The 19568-nt window shown below is 48.5% G+C and overlaps 1 protein-coding gene across 1 annotated transcript in view; it reads left to right on the forward strand.

The window, feature by feature from the left end:
- Window positions 1-4101: 4101 nt before the first annotated feature.
- LOC137554131 (uncharacterized) overlaps window positions 4102-19568 on the forward strand; it is a 66562-nt gene continuing 51095 nt past the window's right edge. Inside the window, exon 1 of the mRNA XM_068271513.1 lies at window positions 4102-4129. Within this exon, the coding sequence (XP_068127614.1) occupies window positions 4102-4129 (28 nt within the window). The remainder of the gene's footprint in view (window positions 4130-19568) is intronic.

A 19568-nucleotide genomic window follows, 5' to 3' on the forward strand; every position in this document is an offset into this window, starting at 1 on the left:
CTACATGCTAAAGCCTGGCCCTGAGTGTGGTTGATGGTCTAGAGCAGTGGTCCTCAAACTAAGGCCCGCGGGCCGAATGTGGCCCCCTAAGGCTTTCTTACCGGCCCCCCACACAGAAAATGTATTGCTTATAAATGCAGTCAGCTACATCTTTAAATATTGGTGGTCCACATATGGAATAGCAGTGCAGCACCCCCCATCCACATGGAAGCCAGAAAGCAGAAATTTTGCTGGTTTCCAATCAAATTTCACATCAGGTGACACTGCTGTCCAATTGGCTTGCAGATTGTCACCTGGGTATGCTTCACTGTCTGGTCCGCAAAGACTTCATCATTTTATGTTTACTCCGGCCCACCAGCGGTCTGAAGTATGTTGACCCGGCCCTCAACCCAAAATGTTTGGGGACCCCTGGTCTAGAGGGTAAGACAGATACCTGCTACACACTAGGTCCTGGGTTCAAATCCCAGCTATGGTATATAAGCATGCTTTTCAAAAAGTACAAATCCTTAATCATGCTGCTTTTTCTATTGAATTGATCATAATGGAAGTATGGTTTATGCTACCGGCAGCTTTAGCATGTAGTGTGGGTCATGGTCTAGAGGGTAAGACAGATACCTACTACACACTAGGTTCTGGGTTCAAATCCCAGCTATGGTATATAAATAAGCATGCTTTTCAAAAAGTACAAATCCTTAATCATGCTACTTTTTCTATCTAATTGATCATAATGGAAGTATGGTTTATGCTACCGGCAGCTTTAGCATGTAGTGTGGGTCATGGTCTAGAGGGTAAGACAGATACCTACTACACACTAGGTTCTGGGTTCAAATCCCAGCTATGGTATATAAATAAGCATGCTTTTCAAAAAGTACAAATCCTTAATCATGCTACTTTTTCTATCGAATTGATCATAATGGAAGTATGGTTTATGCTACCGGCAGCTTTAGCATGTAGTGTGGGTCATGGTCTAGAGGGTAAGACAGAAACCTACTACACACTAGGTTCTGGGTTCAAATCCCAGCTATGGTATATAAGCATGCTTTTCAAAAAGTACAAATCCTTAATCATGCTACTTTTTCTATCTAATTGATCATAATGGAAGTATGGTTTATGCTACCGGCAGCTTTAGCATGTAGTGTGGGTCATGGTCTAGAGGGTAAGACAGATACCTACTACACACTAGGTTCTGGGTTCAAATCCCAGCTATGGTATATAAATAAGCATGCTTTTCAAAAAGTACAAATCCTTAATCATGCTACTTTTTCTATCGAATTGATCATAATGGAAGTATGGTTTATGCTACCGGCAGCTTTAGCATGTAGTGTGGGTCATGGTCTAGAGGGTAAGACAGATATCTACTACACACTAGGTTCTGGGTTCAAATCCCAGCTATGGTATATAAGCATGCTTTTCAAAAAGTACAAATCCTTAATCATGCTACTTTTTCTATCGAATTGATCATAATGGAAGTATGGTTTATGCTACCGGCAGCTTTAGCATGTAGTGTGGGTCATGGTCTAGAGGGTAAGACAGATACCTACTACACACTAGGTTCTGGGTTCAAATCCCAGCTATGGTATATAAATAAGCATGCTTTTCAAAAAGTACAAATCCTTAATCATGCTACTTTTTCTATCGAATTGATCATAATGGAAGTATGGTTTATGCTACCGGCAGCTTTAGCATGTAGTGTGGGTCATGGTCTAGAGGGTAAGACAGAAACCTACTACACACTAGGTTCTGGGTTCAAATCCCAGCTATGGTATATAAATAAGCATGCTTTTCAAAAAGTACAAATCCTTAATCATGCTACTTTTTCTATCGAATTGATCATAATGGAAGTATGGTTTATGCTACCGGCAGCTTTAGCATGTAGTGTGGGTCATGGTCTAGAGGGTAAGACAGATATCTACTACACACTAGGTTCTGGGTTCAAATCCCAGCTATGGTATATAAGCATGCTTTTCAAAAAGTACAAATCCTTAATCATGCTACTTTTTCTATCGAATTGATCATAATGGAAGTATGGTTTATGCTACCGGCAGCTTTAGCATGTAGTGTGGGTCATGGTCTAGAGGGTAAGACAGATACCTACTACACACTAGGTTCTGGGTTCAAATCCCACCTATGGTATATAAATAAGCATGCTTTTCAAAAAGTACAAATCCTTAATCATGCTACTTTTTCTATCGAATTGATCATAATGGAAGTATGGTTTATGCTACCGGCAGCTTTAGCATGTAGTGTGGGTCATGGTCTAGAGGGTAAGACAGAAACCTACTACACACTAGGTTCTGGGTTCAAATCCCAGCTATGGTATATAAATAAGCATGCTTTTCAAAAAGTACAAATCCTTAATCATGCTACATTTTCTATCGAATTGATCATAATGGAAGTATGGTTTATGCTACCGGCAGCTTTAGCATGTAGTGTGGGTCATGGTCTAGAGGGTAAGACAGATATCTACTACACACTAGGTTCTGGGTTCAAATCCCAGCTATGGTATATAAGCATGCTTTTCAAAAAGTACAAATCCTTAATCATGCTACTTTTTCTATCGAATTGATCATAATGGAAGTATGGTTTATGCTACCGGCAGCTTTAGCATGTAGTGTGGGTCATGGTCTAGAGGGTAAGACAGATACCTACTACACACTAGGTTCTGGGTTCAAATCCCACCTATGGTATATAAATAAGCATGCTTTTCAAAAAGTACAAATCCTTAATCATGCTACTTTTTCTATCGAATTGATCATAATGGAAGTATGGTTTATGCTACCGGCAGCTTTAGCATGTAGTGTGGGTCATGGTCTAGAGGGTAAGACAGAAACCTACTACACACTAGGTTCTGGGTTCAAATCCCAGCTATGGTATATAAATAAGCATGCTTTTCAAAAAGTACAAATCCTTAATCATGCTACATTTTCTATCGAATTGATCATAATGGAAGTATGGTTTATGCTACCGGCAGCTTTAGCATGTAGTGTGGGTCATGGTCTAGAGGGTAAGACAGATATCTACTACACACTAGGTTCTGGGTTCAAATCCCAGCTATGGTATATAAGCATGCTTTTCAAAAAGTACAAATCCTTAATCATGCTACTTTTTCTATCGAATTGATCATAATGGAAGTATGGTTTATGCTACCGGCAGCTTTAGCATGTAGTGTGGGTCATGGTCTAGAGGGTAAGACAGATACCTACTACACACTAAGTTCTGGGTTCAAATCCCAGCTATGGTATATAAATAAGCATGCTTTTCAAAAAGTACAAATCCTTAATCATGCTACTTTTTCTATCGAATTGATCATAATGAAAGTATGGTTTATGCTACCGGCAGCTTTAGCATGTAGTGTGGGTCATGGTCTAGAGGGTAAGACAGAAACCTACTACACACTAGGTTCTGGGTTCAAATCCCAGCTATGGTATATAAGCATGCTTTTCAAAAAGTACAAATCCTTAATCATGGTATATAAGCTGTTTTGAAAATCTGCAATTCCCTACTGCGAGAGAGAGAGAGAGAGAGATTGAGAGAGAGAGATTTTTATGTTATTCGGAAAATTCCGTCGGAATTATAAAAATTCCGTTTGAGAGGTATAGGAATTCCGATTTGACTACCGGAATCGGAATTAACCTAATTCCGGCCGGAATCACGGAATTTATAATTCCGCGGAATTTTCCGAGCATCCCTAGTACTTATATCTACAGTACCCCTGGAGCTAAGATGAAGTCTCCAGGGGCACAGATATACTGTAGTAAATTTAATTCAAGTGGTTGAAGGTTGGCCCAGGCCTTGTTTGATTTATTTTTTGCCTACTCTTGGATCAACTTGGATATGTGCGGGTGCAGGGGAGTAAGGTACATAATGTTTACTCATTTATTTATTTATTTTCTGGTTGGACTTTTTTCAACCAAACTAACTAGGAAACTTTGTAACTACGAGGATAATGTCATTTAAAAATATTAGCACCTCAATGACTATGTCCAGCTTCTAAGGAATTGGTGTAACCACACGGCCGTTCTGTACCTTGACAGAGGATTTACATTATATGAAAGCGAGCACAGGTCCTTCACTGCACTTAAATCATAAATTATGGCGACAATGACTGCAGATTATGAGACGGTGATATGTGAGGTTGGAATTTTATGTACTGAATAACTAACCACATGTTCCTCAAGGACGCTACAGATAGTGAAATTTTAATACTACACAGGATGTTACACAATGTTTTTCCTTTATAGGAACCCAAAGGTCTTTCAGGGCTATAAAGATGGTTCTGGGGTGGGGCAAGGGGGAGTCTTTCACACGTATCAAGGGTCTGCTTCACCAATATATATCCTGCAGAGAACCTATCCCAGCCAAACAACCACCAGAGATATTCCTCGGCCTCACACACGCAAGCTGACTGACCAGACAACCAGAATATAACTCGAGCCAAACAGAGATCTTCACTCATCAGAAGACGTTTCTGGACACCAAGATCCAACAATGTCCTTGGCACCAAGTAAGTATTACTTCTTACAACTCAGTAGCATCCTATGCGTAGCTTCTAAGGCAGGGGTGTCGCATAAATTGAATAAGGGCGCCAGGAAAACAGGGCACAGAGTGCAGCCGAAATTTTATTATAATTTTAATTTCTATAACTATATTTTTATTGTTTCTTCATCTGTATCTAAGATTGATCAATAAATATGTTAAAATAACGGTAATAAAATAGCAAAATATTGTCTATAACAATGAAAATATAAATATATTTACAGTGGTAATAAGCACAGTGAAACATTTGGTAAATATTACAATATTTTGCCAATATTTTGCATTAGGGCCTATGGGGTGCCAAAATAGTCCATTAGTCCCAGGTGCCCAAATTTCCTGATTCCAGGTTTGCCACCATGTCAAGCTCAGTTATGTAAGAGGCCAAAATATAAAACATAGTCTAAGTTAGAGGCCTTCATCGGATCGGGTACCAGCGGGTTACCCGAAATGCGGGTCGGGATTGGGTACCTGTTTTTATTTTAATCGGGTTGCGGGTCGGGTGCGGGTAGCAGGTCTGTGGGTGCTGGTCAGGTCAGGATCACCTAAAAGCGGGTTGAGGGTGCGGGTCAGGTGCGGGTACCTGATTCACCAGAAAGCGGGTTGAGGGTGCGGGTCGGGTGTGGGCCGGAAAAACTAGACCCACGCAGGCCTCAAGTCATGGGCCAAATTTTTTAATAAGAATTACCACTTACTAAATAGTTTCAAACTGTGTAACTATGGTGACCGGGGGAGGGGGGGGGGGAAGTCTCTCCCTTGTGCAGTGCAGTGGATCAGGTTAATATTGACCTGATCCAGAGCTGCAGAGCCAATTCTAGTAACAAAGAGGCCCCTGGGCAAAATTAACCCAGGGGGCCCCAAACGACACCCCCTCAACCAAAAAGTGTCAGTAGGGACCTTATGTTGCAGATAAATTTCCCCCCAGGGCTCCTGAGCCTGAAACCCCCTGACTCTGCCAAATATTCTGCAGTTAAATTGGGGGTAGACACAGGGGCATAGCTAGAAATGACTGGGCCCCATAGCAAAAAAATGTTATGCAACCAGATTGTCGGCAGATTTCCCCACAAAATGCAACCAGATTGTTGGCAGATTTCCCCGCAAAATGCAACCAGATTGTCGGCAGATTCCTCCACAAAATGCAACCAGATTGTCAGTAGATTTCCCCACAAAATGCTACAGGTCCCAGCATACTCCACAGTGCTGTCTCTCCAGTCTCTATAGTGCTGCAGGTCCCAGCATACACCACAGTGCTGTCTCTCCAGTCTCTGTAGAGTTGCAGGTCCCAGCATACACCGCAGTACTGTCTCTCCAGTCTCTGTAGAGCTGCAGGTCCCAGCATACACCACATTGCTGTCTTTCCAGTCTCTGTAGAGCTACAGGTGCCAGCATACACCACAGTGCTGTCTATCCAGTCTCTGTAGAGATGCAGGTCCCAGCATACACTGCAGTGCTGTCTGTCCAGTCTCTGTAGAGCTACAGGTCCCAGCATACACTGCAGTGCTGTCTGTCCAGTCTCTGTAGAACTACAGGTCCCAGCATACACCACAGTGCTGTCTCTCCAGTCTCTGTAGACCCAGGGGCCCCAACCGTCCCGAATTCGTCGGGACGGTCACGGGTTGGGGGAGGGGTCCCGCTGTCCCGGGATACCCCCCCTTGTGTCCCGGCAGGCAGAGGAGAGAAAAAGAAGATCGAGGCACCAGCCACTGAAGTGTACTAATGCGGCAAGGAGCAGAGCCGACATCACTCCTTCCTCCCTCTCCATCATGGCCCCCCTCGTGAGTCCCCATAAAATGCAGAGATCGTGGGCAGCGGGCGTTTAGTTTACATTACCGTTCGGTGACCGGCTTCCTACTTCCTGTTTAAACAGGAAGTAGGAAGCCGGCCGCCGGAACGGTATGTAAACTAAACGCCCGCTGCCCACGATCTCTGCATTTTATGGGGACTCACGAGGGGGGCCATGATGGAGAGGGAGGGAGGGAGGAAGGAGTGATGTCGGCTCTGCTCCCCGCCGCATTAGTACACTTCAGCGGCTTGTGCCTCGATCTTTTTTTCCCTCTTCTGGTGGGGTAAAGTCACAGGAGAAGGATGAGGGGTACAGACGGGGGAGGGGGGTTGTCAGCATAGACAGAAGGAGGGATTGAAAGGGAGGAACATAGTTCATGTTGATGAAAGAGCCCCGCATATAGTGTAGACAGGATGTGTAATATAGGGAGGGGCGCAGTCAGGACCAGAGCAGGGACAAGGTCCTCCAGCACCCAAGGCTGAGACACCAAAGTGCGCCCCTCCATCCCTCCCACCCCAGCTGTCACACACTGATTGCTATTAGACTAAGAGGCGCCACAGGGCCCACAACCTCCCCAACACCTTAATATCTAGTTATCTGGCTTGCAGTCACTGCCATGTATCCCCTTTTCTTATTTCTTTCTGCTTCATACACAATTAGGAATGACAGCTGAATGAATTGTGCGCCCCCTCCTACACTGCGCCCTGAGGCTGGAGCCTCTCCAGCCTATGCCTCGGCCCGGCCCTGGTCAGGACATGTAGCACTTTCCCCCACACAGCTGAAGCTTCGTGTGCCACTGAACTATAAGTCCCAGTGTATCCTGCCAATGCCAAGCAGAAGTTCGCAATGAAACGCACAGTACTTAGGCTGGCGTCACGTGCAGAGAAGTACTTCCAGGGAAACGAGTTGACAGGTGCCGGAAGTGGTATCAGGGAATGGCGTCCGTTGCTATGGAAACGGAGGAACGGAGAGCGCGCGACCATTAGCGGAGTGCTGCTGCTGCCTGAGCTGCCGGTGTGTGCAGCAGAGGGGGCTGTGTAAGCAATAGGAGAGCCGGGGAACCTGCAGTGCTTGGTGGGCAGAGATGTGGGTATATAGATGAGAGTAAGCCGAGATAACATAGAGCTACATTGGGGTAAATCAGAGACATTACATATACATACATAGGGGTAAGAGTGACAAATTAGTATATAGAGCTACTTTGCACTAGGGAAGCAAGATGTTTTTTACTGGGTACAGGCAGACTGTGGCGTACTTAGGAGATAAACCGAATAATTACAAAGCTTTGTAGTAGGATATTATAAAGTATAATTGTCAAGTGATATATATGTTGTAACTGGATGTCTGTTAATACAGTACGAGTAGGTTGAGTTCTAGGTGTGTATATAATACACATGTTACTATGAAGGAAAATGAACCAGGATAGAAAGGATCAGTGTGGTTTGAATTATAAAACAACATATGTTTCTTATGAAATCTTTATGGTATGCGTGACTAGAGGTGTGTCGAGGGCGTGACCAAGGGTGTGGCAGGGGCGTGGCTTAAGTGTCCCTTTTTCTCATCTCAAAAAGTTGGGAGGTCCCAGCATACACCCCAGTGCTGTCCGTTCAGTCTCTGTAGAGCTGCAGGTCCCAGCATACACCACAGTGCTATTTCTCCAGTCTCTGTAGCGCTGCAGGTCCCAGCATACACCGTAGTGTTCAGGGTCAGACTGGGACACTGGGGGCCCACCAAAGAAATTTCAACCTGGGGTCCACACATCCCATGATTGCGGTGAAAAAAGGGCGTGACCATGCATCGGGAGGTGGGCTTGGTCATGATGTATTATGGACAGGGCCAAATGTACATGATCTTAGCAGCATTGTAATACAGAGACACTGCTGCCCAGCAAAACTTTGCATAGAGTCCCCTCCTTCAATATAAAGTAATGTCCTACTTTGCAGAGGTTGCGACCGCAGAGGTTGAGACCGCATCGGGGCCCTTGGGCCAAAGGGGCTCCGAAGGCCCCTCCCTCAACTACTTTGAACAGTGGTAATCATTAACAAGCTATTTCCCATCCCCTTCTTGCACCTCTGACACTGTAGTTGCCATTGGCAGGTTTTGGTGCGTCGTATCAATTGTTATGTATAGAGTGCTTGGGGGGCCCCATTGTAAAATTTGCATCGAGGCCTACAGCTCCTTAGCTACGCCACTGCTCTCAGCATGAGTGATTACAGCACTGAGAAGAGAATTTTTGTGCTGCAGGCAGCAATTGGAGCTCTGTGAGACAAGGAGGGGGGGCCCACCAGAGACCTGGAGGGGGGCCCACCGAGGGAAAAAACTGTACTACTGTGGCCCAGTCCGACCCTGGTAGTGTTGTCTGTCCAGTCTCTGTAGAGCTACAGGTCCCAGCATACACAGCAGTGCTGTCTCTCCAGTCTCTGTAGAGCTTCAGGTCCCAGCATACACCGCAGTGCTGTCTCTCCAGTCTCTGTAGAGCTTCAGGTCCCAGCATACACCGCAGTGCTGTCTCTCCAGTCTCTGTAGTGCTACAGGTCCCAGCATACACTGCAGTGCTGCTGTCTCTCCAGTCTCTGTAGAGCTACAGGTCCCAGCATACACCACAGTGCTGTCTCTTCAGTCTCTGTAGAGTTGCAGATCCCAGCATACACTGCAGTGCTGTCTGTCCAGTCTCTATAGAGCTACAGGTCCCAGCATACACCACAGTGCTGTCTCTCCAGTCTCTGTAGAGCTACAGGTCCCAGCATACACTGCAATGCAGTCTCAGCAATCTCTGTAGAGTTGCAGGTCCCAGCATACACCGCAGTGCTGTCTCTCCAGTCTCTGTAGAGCTACAGGTCCCAGGATCCACCACAGTGCTGTCCCTCCAGTCTCTGTACAGCTACAGGTCCCAGCATACACCGCAGTACTGTCTCTCCAGTCTCTGTAGAGCTACAGGTCCTAGCATACACCCCAGTGCTGTCTCTCCAGTCTCTGTAGAGCTGCAGGTCCCAGCATACACCGCAGTGCTGTCTCTCCAGTCTCTGTAGAGCTACAGGTCCCAGAATACACCCCAGTGCTGTCTCTCCAGTCTCTGTAGAGCTACAGGTCCCAGCATACACCCCAGTGCTGTCTCTCCAGTCTCTGTAGAGCTGCAGGTCCCAGCATACACCGCAGTGCTGTCCCTCCAGTCTCTGTAGAGCTACAGGTCCCAGCATACACCACAGTGCAGTCTCTCCAGTCTCTGTAGAGTTGCAGGTCCCAGCATACACCACAGTGCTGTCCCTCCAGTCTCTGTAGAGCTACAGGTCCCAGCATACACTGCAGTGCTGCCTGTCCAGTCTCTGTAGAGCTACAGGTCCCAGCATACACTGCAGTGCTGTATCTCCAGTCTCTGTACAGCTACAGGTCCCAGCATACACCACAGTGCAGTCTCTCCAGTCTCTGTAGGGTTGCAGGTCCCAGCATACACTGCAGTGCTGTCTGTCTAGTCTCTGTAGAGCTACAGGTCCCAGCATACACCACAGTACTGTCTGTCCAGTCTCTGTAGAGCTACAGGTCCCAGCATACACCGCAGTGCTGTCTGTCCAGTCTCTGTAGAGCTACAGGTGCTGGCTAGTGGGGTATGGGTTGTCATGCGGGTGTTAAATGTAGATGAGGGGTGCTATGTGGGTTCTGGGTGTCGGCTCAAGGTGTCATGTAGGAGCGGGGGTAGGTAGAGGTCAGTGTTGGTGCTGGAGGAAGGGCAGATTACTGTGATTACTGGGGGAGGGAGAGGTCAGTGTGGGTGCTGGAGGAAGGGCATATTACTGTGGGTGCGGGGGTAGGTAGAGGTCAGTGTGTGTGCTGCAGGAAAGGGAGGTCACTGTAACAGCTGGAGAAGAGAAAGATCACCGTGGGTGCTGGGGGAGAGAGAAGTCACTGTGGATGTTGGTTGTTGGGAGAGGTCACCAGGGATGCTCTCAACTTTGAATTCGGATGAAATTTTAATAGGGTTATTCAAATTTCATCCTACTAATTACAGCAGCTGGGCGGGTGGCCGAGGGGGGGGGGGGGGGTAATCTTACCCATCAGCCGTCTTCTTGCTCCGTCTCTCGGCGCCTCCCACGCTGCTTTCCAATCTGGCGTCACCTGACTATATACTTCCTCCTTCAACCCGGAAGGAGGAAGTGTATGTAATCACGTGACGCCAGATTGGAAAGCAGCGTGGGAGGCGCCGAGGGACGGAGCAAGAAGACGGCTGATGGGTAAGATTGCCACCCGCCCAGCTGCTGTAATTAGTAGGATGAAATTCAAATAACCCTATTCAAACTTCATCCGAATTCGAAGTTAAAGGGGAACTGAAGAGAGAGGTATATGGAGGCTGTCATGTTTATTTCCTTTTAATCAATACCAGTTGCCTGGCAGCCCTGCTGGTCTATTTCTCTGCAGTAGTATCTGATTAAAACCAGAAACAAGCATGCAGCTAGTCTTGTCAGATCAGACTTATAAGTCTGAACCACTGAAACACCCGATCTGCTGCATGCTTGTTCAGGGGCTATGGCTAATAGTATTAGAGGCAGAGGATCAGCAGGGCTGCCAGGCAATTGGTATTGTCTAAAAGGAAATAAACATGACAGCCTCCATATACCTCTCTCTCTTCAGTTCCCCTTTAAGAGCATCTCTGGAGGTCACTGTGGGTGCTGGCAATGGGAGAGGTCCCTGTAGGTGCTGTTCTTGGGATGGGAGGTCCCTGTGGATGCTGCTGGGGACAAGTGGGGTGTTACTGGTAGAGATGGGCCAAATGGTTTCCCAGAAGTTCGATTCGCCCCATAATGCTCTATGAGGGTCAACTTTGACCCTCTGCATCACAGTCAGCAGGCGCATTGTAGCCAATCCGGCTATACTAAGCCCTGGAGCCCCACCCCCCCCTTATATAAGGCAGGCTCCGGCGGCCATTAGCCTCACTCGTGTGCCTGCTAGAGACAGAGTAGGGACAGCTGCTGCAGACTTGTTTTCCTAGGGACAGATTAGTCAGGCTCTTGCCTTCTTAGCTTGCTTAGCTGAATCTTATTGCTATAATAGCGCCCCAGAAAAGCTTTTTTCAGAGCTCATCCTGCTCGTGTGATCAATTTTTTTTTTCTGTGTTTGAAACTGACACTTGTGTTTTTTAGACAGCATTGCTAATTCATACTGTGTGTCCCACTGGCACTGCCAGCAGCAGCAGCAGCACATTCAGTGACTACTACCTGTGTGTGTGATTGCTAATTCATAATGTGTGTGTACCACTGCCAGCAGCCCACCAGCATCAGCAGCACATTCAGTGACTACCTGTGTGTGTGACAGGGAGCTGCACATTGTACTACCTACCCAGTACTGCATTTACCTACTACTAGTACCTGTTGTGTTTAGTTAACCCATCTCATCACTGCATACACCTACGTTTGTGTTGAGTGAACCCACCTCGCTGCACATAACTACCTTTTGTGTTGAGTGAACTTGCGTCACTGCATATAACTACCTTTTAAGTTGAGTGAACTCACCTCACTGCATACCTACCTTTTCTGTAGAGTGAACTCACCTCACTGCATATAACTACCTTTCTGTTGAGTGAACTCAGCTGACTGCATCTAACTACCTGTTGTGTTCAGTGAACTCACCTCACTGCATATAGCTACCTTTTGCATTCAGTGAACTCACCTCACTGCATATCTACCTTTTCTGTTGAGTGAACTCACCTCACTGCATATAACTACGTTTGTGTTGAGTGAACTCAGCTCACTGCAAATATAACTACCTGTTGTGTTCAGTGAACTCACCTCACTGCATATATAACTACCTTTAGGTTGAGTGAACTCAACTCACTGCACATAGCTACCTTTTGTGTTCAGTGAACTCACCTCACTGCATATATAACTACCTTTGGGTTGAGTGAACTCACCTCACTGCATATCTACCTTTTCTGTTGAGTGAACTCACCTCACTGCATATACCTAGCTTCCCCCCGAGATAGACAAAATGGACAAACCAGGTAGAGGAAGAGGTAGAGGAAGACCCAGAGGAAGGCCACCTGGCACTGGCAGGCAGAGCCGGGACAAGGTCCTCCAGCACCCAAGGCTGAGACACCAAAGTGCGCCCCTCCATCCCTCCCTCCCCAGCTGTCACACACTGATTGCTATTAGACTAAGAGGGCCACAGGGCCCACAACCTCCCCAACACCTTAATCTCTAGTTATCTGGCTTGCAGTCACTGCTATGTATCCCCTTTTCTTATTTCTTTCTGCTTCATACACAATTAGGAATGACAACTGAATGAATTGTGCGCCCCCTCCTACACTGCGCCCTAAGGCTGGAGCCTCTCCAGCCTATGCCTCGGCCCGGCCCTGCTGGCAGGTCTGTGCGAGGTGGTGTTGCTGTGATTTCGTGCGGACCTGGACTAAAGTACAGTGCTCAGAAGAAGGCACGTGCCATCACTTCCCAAAATTGTGAGGACGTGCTTGAGTATTTAACACAGAAGACCTCATCTCCCGCAGCCAGTGCTACCAGCGCTAGTACAAGCACCACATCCGCTGCATTTGACACTTCGCAGGAGTTATTTGGTGGTGGTGGTGGTGAAATCACTGATTCACAGCCACTACTGCAACAACAAGAAGAAGGCGCAGGTACACCACCTCATACGTCTGAGTTAGGTGGTGATAGTATGGACGTAATGTGTGAGGAGGGGCATGATGAACCACCTGAAGTTGGTGCAGTTGTGGAGTTGTCTGAGGAAAGCGAAGCTGGGCAGGAGGATTATGATGACGATTATACGGATGCCACGTATGTTCCCAATAGAGGAGATGACCAGGGGGACAGTTCAGAGGGGGAGCCAGAGAGGAGTAGGAGGAGACGACTCCATGAGAGAAGCAGAGGGAGCTCGTCCTCGGAAACAGCTGGGGGCAGTGTCCGGCGCCATGTATCGCCAGCTATGGCCAGCCAGCCAACATGCCCTTCAACGTCAGCTGCTGATGCCACCGTAGCGCCATCACCCCAGGGGGGCTCAGCGGTTTGGAAATTTTTTCACGTGTGTGTCTCAGATCGGAGCAAAGCCATCTGTTGTCTCTGCCAGCAAAAATTGAGCCGTGGAAAGGCCAACTCTCACGTAGGGACAAGTGCCTTACGAAGGCACCTGGAGAGAAGGCACAAACAGCTATGGGAAGAACACCTGAGGAAAAGCAGCACCCCTCAAAAGACAAGCCACCCTCCTTCTCCTCTTCCTCCTTCAGGTGCATCGTCTTCATCCGCTTTCTCCCTTGAACCTTCACAGCCACCCTCCTTCACACCGCCTCTGCCCTTGAGCGGTTCCTGCTCCTCTGCCCACAGCAGTAGCCAGGTGTCCGTGAAGGAAGTCTTTGAGCGGAAGAAGCCAACTTCGGCCAGTCACCCTCTTGCCCGGCGTCTGACAGCTGGCGTGGCGGAACTATTAGCTCGCCAGCTATTACCATACAACCTGGTGGAGTCAGAGGCTTTCCGTAAATTTGTGGCCATTGGGAAACCGCAGTGGAAGATACCAGGCCGTACTTATTTTTCACGAAAGGCCATACCCAAACTGTACCGTGCAGTTCAGAGGCAAGTGGTGTCATCTATTGCGAAGAGCGTTGGGTCAAGGGTCCACCTGACCACAGTTGCCTGGTCTGCCAAGCACGGGCAGGGCCGCTACATTACATACACAGCCCATTGGGTCAACCTGATGACCGATGGCAGCAAGCAGGGAGTACGTGGCTTTTCAGCGGACCGACTTGTCACACCTCCACGGCTTGCAGGCAGGCCTCCTGCCATCTCCTCTCCTTCTCCTCCAGCTACATCCTCTTCGCTGTCAACCTCCTCCTCCTCAGCTGAGTGTCAGTTGAACTCTAGCGGTGCTGCCATCTCCTCTTCCTCTCCAGCTACACAGCCCCATCTCCCCAGAGCCTACGCTGCATGCCAGGTACGACGGTGTCACGCAATTTTAGACATGTCTTGCCTCAAAGCGGAGAGTCACACTGGAGCAGCTCTCTTGGCTGCTCTTAACAAACAGGTGGAGCAATGGCTGACCCCGCACCAGCTGGAGATCGGCAACGTGGTGTGTGACAATGGCAGCAATCTCCTTTCCGCTTTGAATTTGGGAAAGCTGACACATGTACCCTGCATGGCACATGTGCTGAATCTGGTCGTGCAAAGATTTGTGTCAAAGTACCCAGGCTTAGAGGACGTCCTGAAGCAGGCCAGGAAGTTGTGTGGGCATTTCAGGAGCTCTTATAAGGCCATGGCACGCTTTGCGGACATTCAGCATAGAAACAACTTGCCGGTGAGACGCTTGATATGCGATAGCCCGACTCGCTGGAATTCCACCCTGCTCATGTTCTCTCTCTGCTAGACCAGGAGAAAGCCGTCACCCAGTACATGTACAACTACAGTAGAAGGACACAATCTGGGAAGATGGGGATGTTGTGGCCCAACAGCTGGACAATGATGCGAAATGCATGCAGGACCATACGGCCGTTTGAGGAGGTGACCAACCTGGTGAGTCGTGCTGAAGGCACCATCAGCGACTTGATCCCCTACGCTTACTTCCTGGAGCGTGCCGTGCGTAGAGTGGTGGATGAAGCTGTGGAGGAGCGGGAACAGGAACAGCTACGGCAGGAGGAGTCGTGGGACCAATTTTCAGCCGAACCACAGGTTTCCTCAACACCTGTGGCACCACAGAGCGGGGAGGAGGAGGAAGAAGAGGAGTCGTGTGGGGAAGGAGAGGAGTCAGACTCGGATGATTATGAGGAAGGTGTTTCTGTGGAGGAGGAAGAGGCGGCAGTGGCAGAAGAACAACCGCAGCAGTCGTCACAGGGGGCTTCTGCTGCTCTACATTCCCGTGGTATTGTTCGTGGCTGGGGGGAGGAAGAGGAGTTGCGTGACGTCACTGTGGAAGAGCAAGAGGAGATGGAGAGTATGTCTGGATCCGACTTTGTGCAGATGGCCTCTTTCATGTTGTCCAGCCTGTTGAGGGACCCCCGTATCAAAAAACTCAAGGCGAATGACCTGTACTGGGTGGCCACGCTACTAGACCCTCGGTACAGGCACAAAGTGGCAGACCTGTTAGCAACTCAACACAAGGCGGAAAGGATGCAGCACTTGCAGAACAAGCTGTCAATGATGCTTTACAATGCATTTAAGGGTGATGTGACAGTACAACGCAATAAAGGTACCACTGGCAGTATTCCTCCTCCTCCTCCCCAGTCCACGCAGGCAAGGACAGGACGCTCCAGCGATCTCGGGGTGATGTCCGACATGCGGAAATTCTTTAGTCCAACGCCTCGCAGTAGCCCTTCGGGATCCACCCTCCACCAACGCCTGGACCGGCAGGTAGCCGACTACCTGGCCTTAAGTGTGGATGTACACACTGCGACTGCGAGCAGCGACGATGAACCCTTGCTCTACTGGTTGCGCATGCTTGACCTGTGGCTAGAGCTGTCCCAATTTGCCATACAACTTCTCTCTTGCCCTGCCGCAAGTGTCCTATCAGAAAGGACCTTCAGTGCAGCTGGAGGCATTGTCACTGAGAAGAGAAGTCGCCTAAGTCATGACAGTGTTCAGTACCTGACCTTTATGAAAATGAATGAGACATGGATCCCTGAGGTCTATTGCACGACCGAAGACTAAGTCAGTCCCCACACACAGCATCTCTGCCTGCAGGCCGCTTGACTGCCTTCTCCGCCACTAGTGTTGGGCGAACAGTGTTCGCCACTGTTCGGGTTCTGCAGAACATCACCCTGTTCGGGTGATGTTCGAGTTCGGCCGAACACCTGATGGTGCTCGGCCAAACCGTTCGGTCACATGGCCGAACTAAGAGCGCATGGCCGAACGTTCCCCGAACGTTCGGCTAGTGCTGTGATTGGCCGAACGGGTCACGTGGTTCGGACCCCGAACGCGCTCTGATTGGCCGAACGGGTCACGTGGTTCGGCCCGAACGCGCTCTGATTGGCCGAACGGTCACGTGGTTCGGGTAAATAAATACCCGAACCACGTCATATCTCCGCCATTTGTCTGTGGGTTTAGCTTTGGGTAGGCAGGCAGGGTAGTTCGCGCTCCAGCCACGCTAGCCAGGGTCCCTCCAGTCATTGTGTGTCGCTGCTGGGAACAGTAGTACACCGCTCACTCAGCCACACTATATAGCATTGTGTGTACTGCCACTGTGTACCTCGCTCAGCCACGCTATATATAGCATTGTTTACTGCCACTGTGTGTACACGGCTCAGCCAGACTATATAGCATTGTGTGTACTGCCACTCTGTGTACACCGCTCAGCCACACTATATAGCATTGTTTACTGCCACTGTGTGTACACGGCTCAGCCAGACTATATAGCATTGTTTACTGCCACTGTGTGTACACCGCTCAGCCACACTATATAGCATTGTTTACTGACACTCTGTGTACACCGCTCAGCCAGACTATATACCATTGTTTACTGCCACTGTGTGTACACGGCTCAGCCAGACTATATAGCATTGTGTGTACTGCCACTGTGTGTACACCGCTCAGCCACACTATATAGCATTGTTTACTGCCACTGTGTGTACACGGCTCAGCCAGACTATATAGCATTGTTTACTGCCACTGTGTGTACACCGCTCAGCCACACTATATAGCATTGTGTGTACTGCCACTCTGTGTACACGGCTCAGCCAGACTATATAGCATTGTGTGTACTGCCACTGTGTGTACACCGCTCAGCCAGACTATATAGCATTGTTTACTGCCACTGTGTGTACACCGCTCAGCCACACTATATAGCATTGTGTGTACTGCCACTCTGTGTACACGGCTCAGCCAGACTATATAGCATTGTGTGTACTGCCACTCTGTGTACACCGCTCAGCCAGACTATATAGCATTGTTTACTGCCACTCTGTGTACACCGCTCAGCCAGACTATATAGCATTGTTTACTGCCACTCTGTGTACACCGCTCAGCCAGACTATATAGCATTGTGTGTACTGCCACTCTGTGTACACCGCTCAGCCAGACTACATAGCATTGTGTGTACTGCCACTCTGTGTACACCGCTCAGCCAGACTCTATAGCATTGTGTGTACTGCCACTCTGTGTACACCGCTCAGCCAGACTCTATAGCATTGTGTGTACTGCCACTCTGTGTACACCGCTCAGCCAGACTATATAGCATTGTGTGTACTGCCACTGTGTGTACACGGCTCAGCCAGACTATATAGCATTGTTTACTGCCACTGTGTGTACACCGCTCAGCCACACTATATAGCATTGTTTACTGACACTCTGTGTACACCGCTCAGCCAGACTATATACCATTGTTTACTGCCACTGTGTGTACACGGCTCAGCCAGACTATATAGCATTGTGTGTACTGCCACTGTGTGTACACCGCTCAGCCACACTATATAGCATTGTTTACTGCCACTGTGTGTACACGGCTCAGCCAGACTATATAGCATTGTTTACTGCCACTGTGTGTACACCGCTCAGCCACACTATATAGCATTGTGTGTACTGCCACTCTGTGTACACGGCTCAGCCAGACTATATAGCATTGTGTGTACTGCCACTGTGTGTACACCGCTCAGCCAGACTATATAGCATTGTTTACTGCCACTGTGTGTACACCGCTCAGCCACACTATATAGCATTGTGTGTACTGCCACTCTGTGTACACGGCTCAGCCAGACTATATAGCATTGTGTGTACTGCCACTCTGTGTACACCGCTCAGCCAGACTATATAGCATTGTTTACTGCCACTCTGTGTACACCGCTCAGCCAGACTATATAGCATTGTTTACTGCCACTCTGTGTACACCGCTCAGCCAGACTATATAGCATTGTGTGTACTGCCACTCTGTGTACACCGCTCAGCCAGACTACATAGCATTGTGTGTACTGCCACTCTGTGTACACCGCTCAGCCAGACTCTATAGCATTGTGTGTACTGCCACTCTGTGTACACCGCTCAGCCAGACTATATAGCATTGTGTGTACTGCCACTCTGTGTACACCGCTCAGCCAGACTATATAGCATTGTGTGTACTGCCACTCTGTGTACACCGCTCAGCCAGACTACATAGCATTGTGTGTACTGCCACTCTGTGTACACCGCTCAGCCAGACTCTATAGCATTGTGTGTACTACCACTCTGTGTACACCGCTCAGCCAGACTATATAGCATTGTGTGTACTGCCACTGTGTGTACACCGCTCAGCCACACTATATAGCATTGTGTGTACTGCCACTCTGTGTACACCGCTCAGCCACACTATATAGCATTGTTTACTGCCACTGTGTGTACACGGCTCAGCCAGACTATATAGCATTGTTTACTGCCACTGTGTGTACACCGCTCAGCCACACTATATAGCATTGTTTACTGACACTCTGTGTACACCGCTCAGCCAGACTATATACCATTGTTTACTGCCACTGTGTGTACACGGCTCAGCCAGACTATATAGCATTGTGTGTACTGCCACTGTGTGTACACCGCTCAGCCACACTATATAGCATTGTTTACTGCCACTGTGTGTACACGGCTCAGCCAGACTATATAGCATTGTTTACTGCCACTGTGTGTACACCGCTCAGCCACACTATATAGCATTGTGTGTACTGCCACTCTGTGTACACGGCTCAGCCAGACTATATAGCATTGTGTGTACTGCCACTGTGTGTACACCGCTCAGCCAGACTATATAGCATTGTTTACTGCCACTGTGTGTACACCGCTCAGCCACACTATATAGCATTGTGTGTACTGCCACTCTGTGTACACGGCTCAGCCAGACTATATAGCATTGTGTGTACTGCCACTCTGTGTACACCGCTCAGCCAGACTATATAGCATTGTTTACTGCCACTCTGTGTACACCGCTCAGCCAGACTATATAGCATTGTTTACTGCCACTCTGTGTACACCGCTCAGCCAGACTATATAGCATTGTGTGTACTGCCACTCTGTGTACACCGCTCAGCCAGACTACATAGCATTGTGTGTACTGCCACTCTGTGTACACCGCTCAGCCAGACTCTATAGCATTGTGTGTACTGCCACTCTGTGTACACCGCTCAGCCAGACTATATAGCATTGTGTGTACTGCCACTCTGTGTACACCGCTCAGCCAGACTATATAGCATTGTGTGTACTGCCACTCTGTGTACACCGCTCAGCCAGACTACATAGCATTGTGTGTACTGCCACTCTGTGTACACCGCTCAGCCAGACTCTATAGCATTGTGTGTACTACCACTCTGTGTACA

The sequence above is a fragment of the Hyperolius riggenbachi genome, chromosome 1 (assembly GCF_040937935.1).
Source record: "Hyperolius riggenbachi isolate aHypRig1 chromosome 1, aHypRig1.pri, whole genome shotgun sequence".
Lineage (NCBI taxonomy): Eukaryota > Metazoa > Chordata > Amphibia > Anura > Hyperoliidae > Hyperolius > Hyperolius riggenbachi.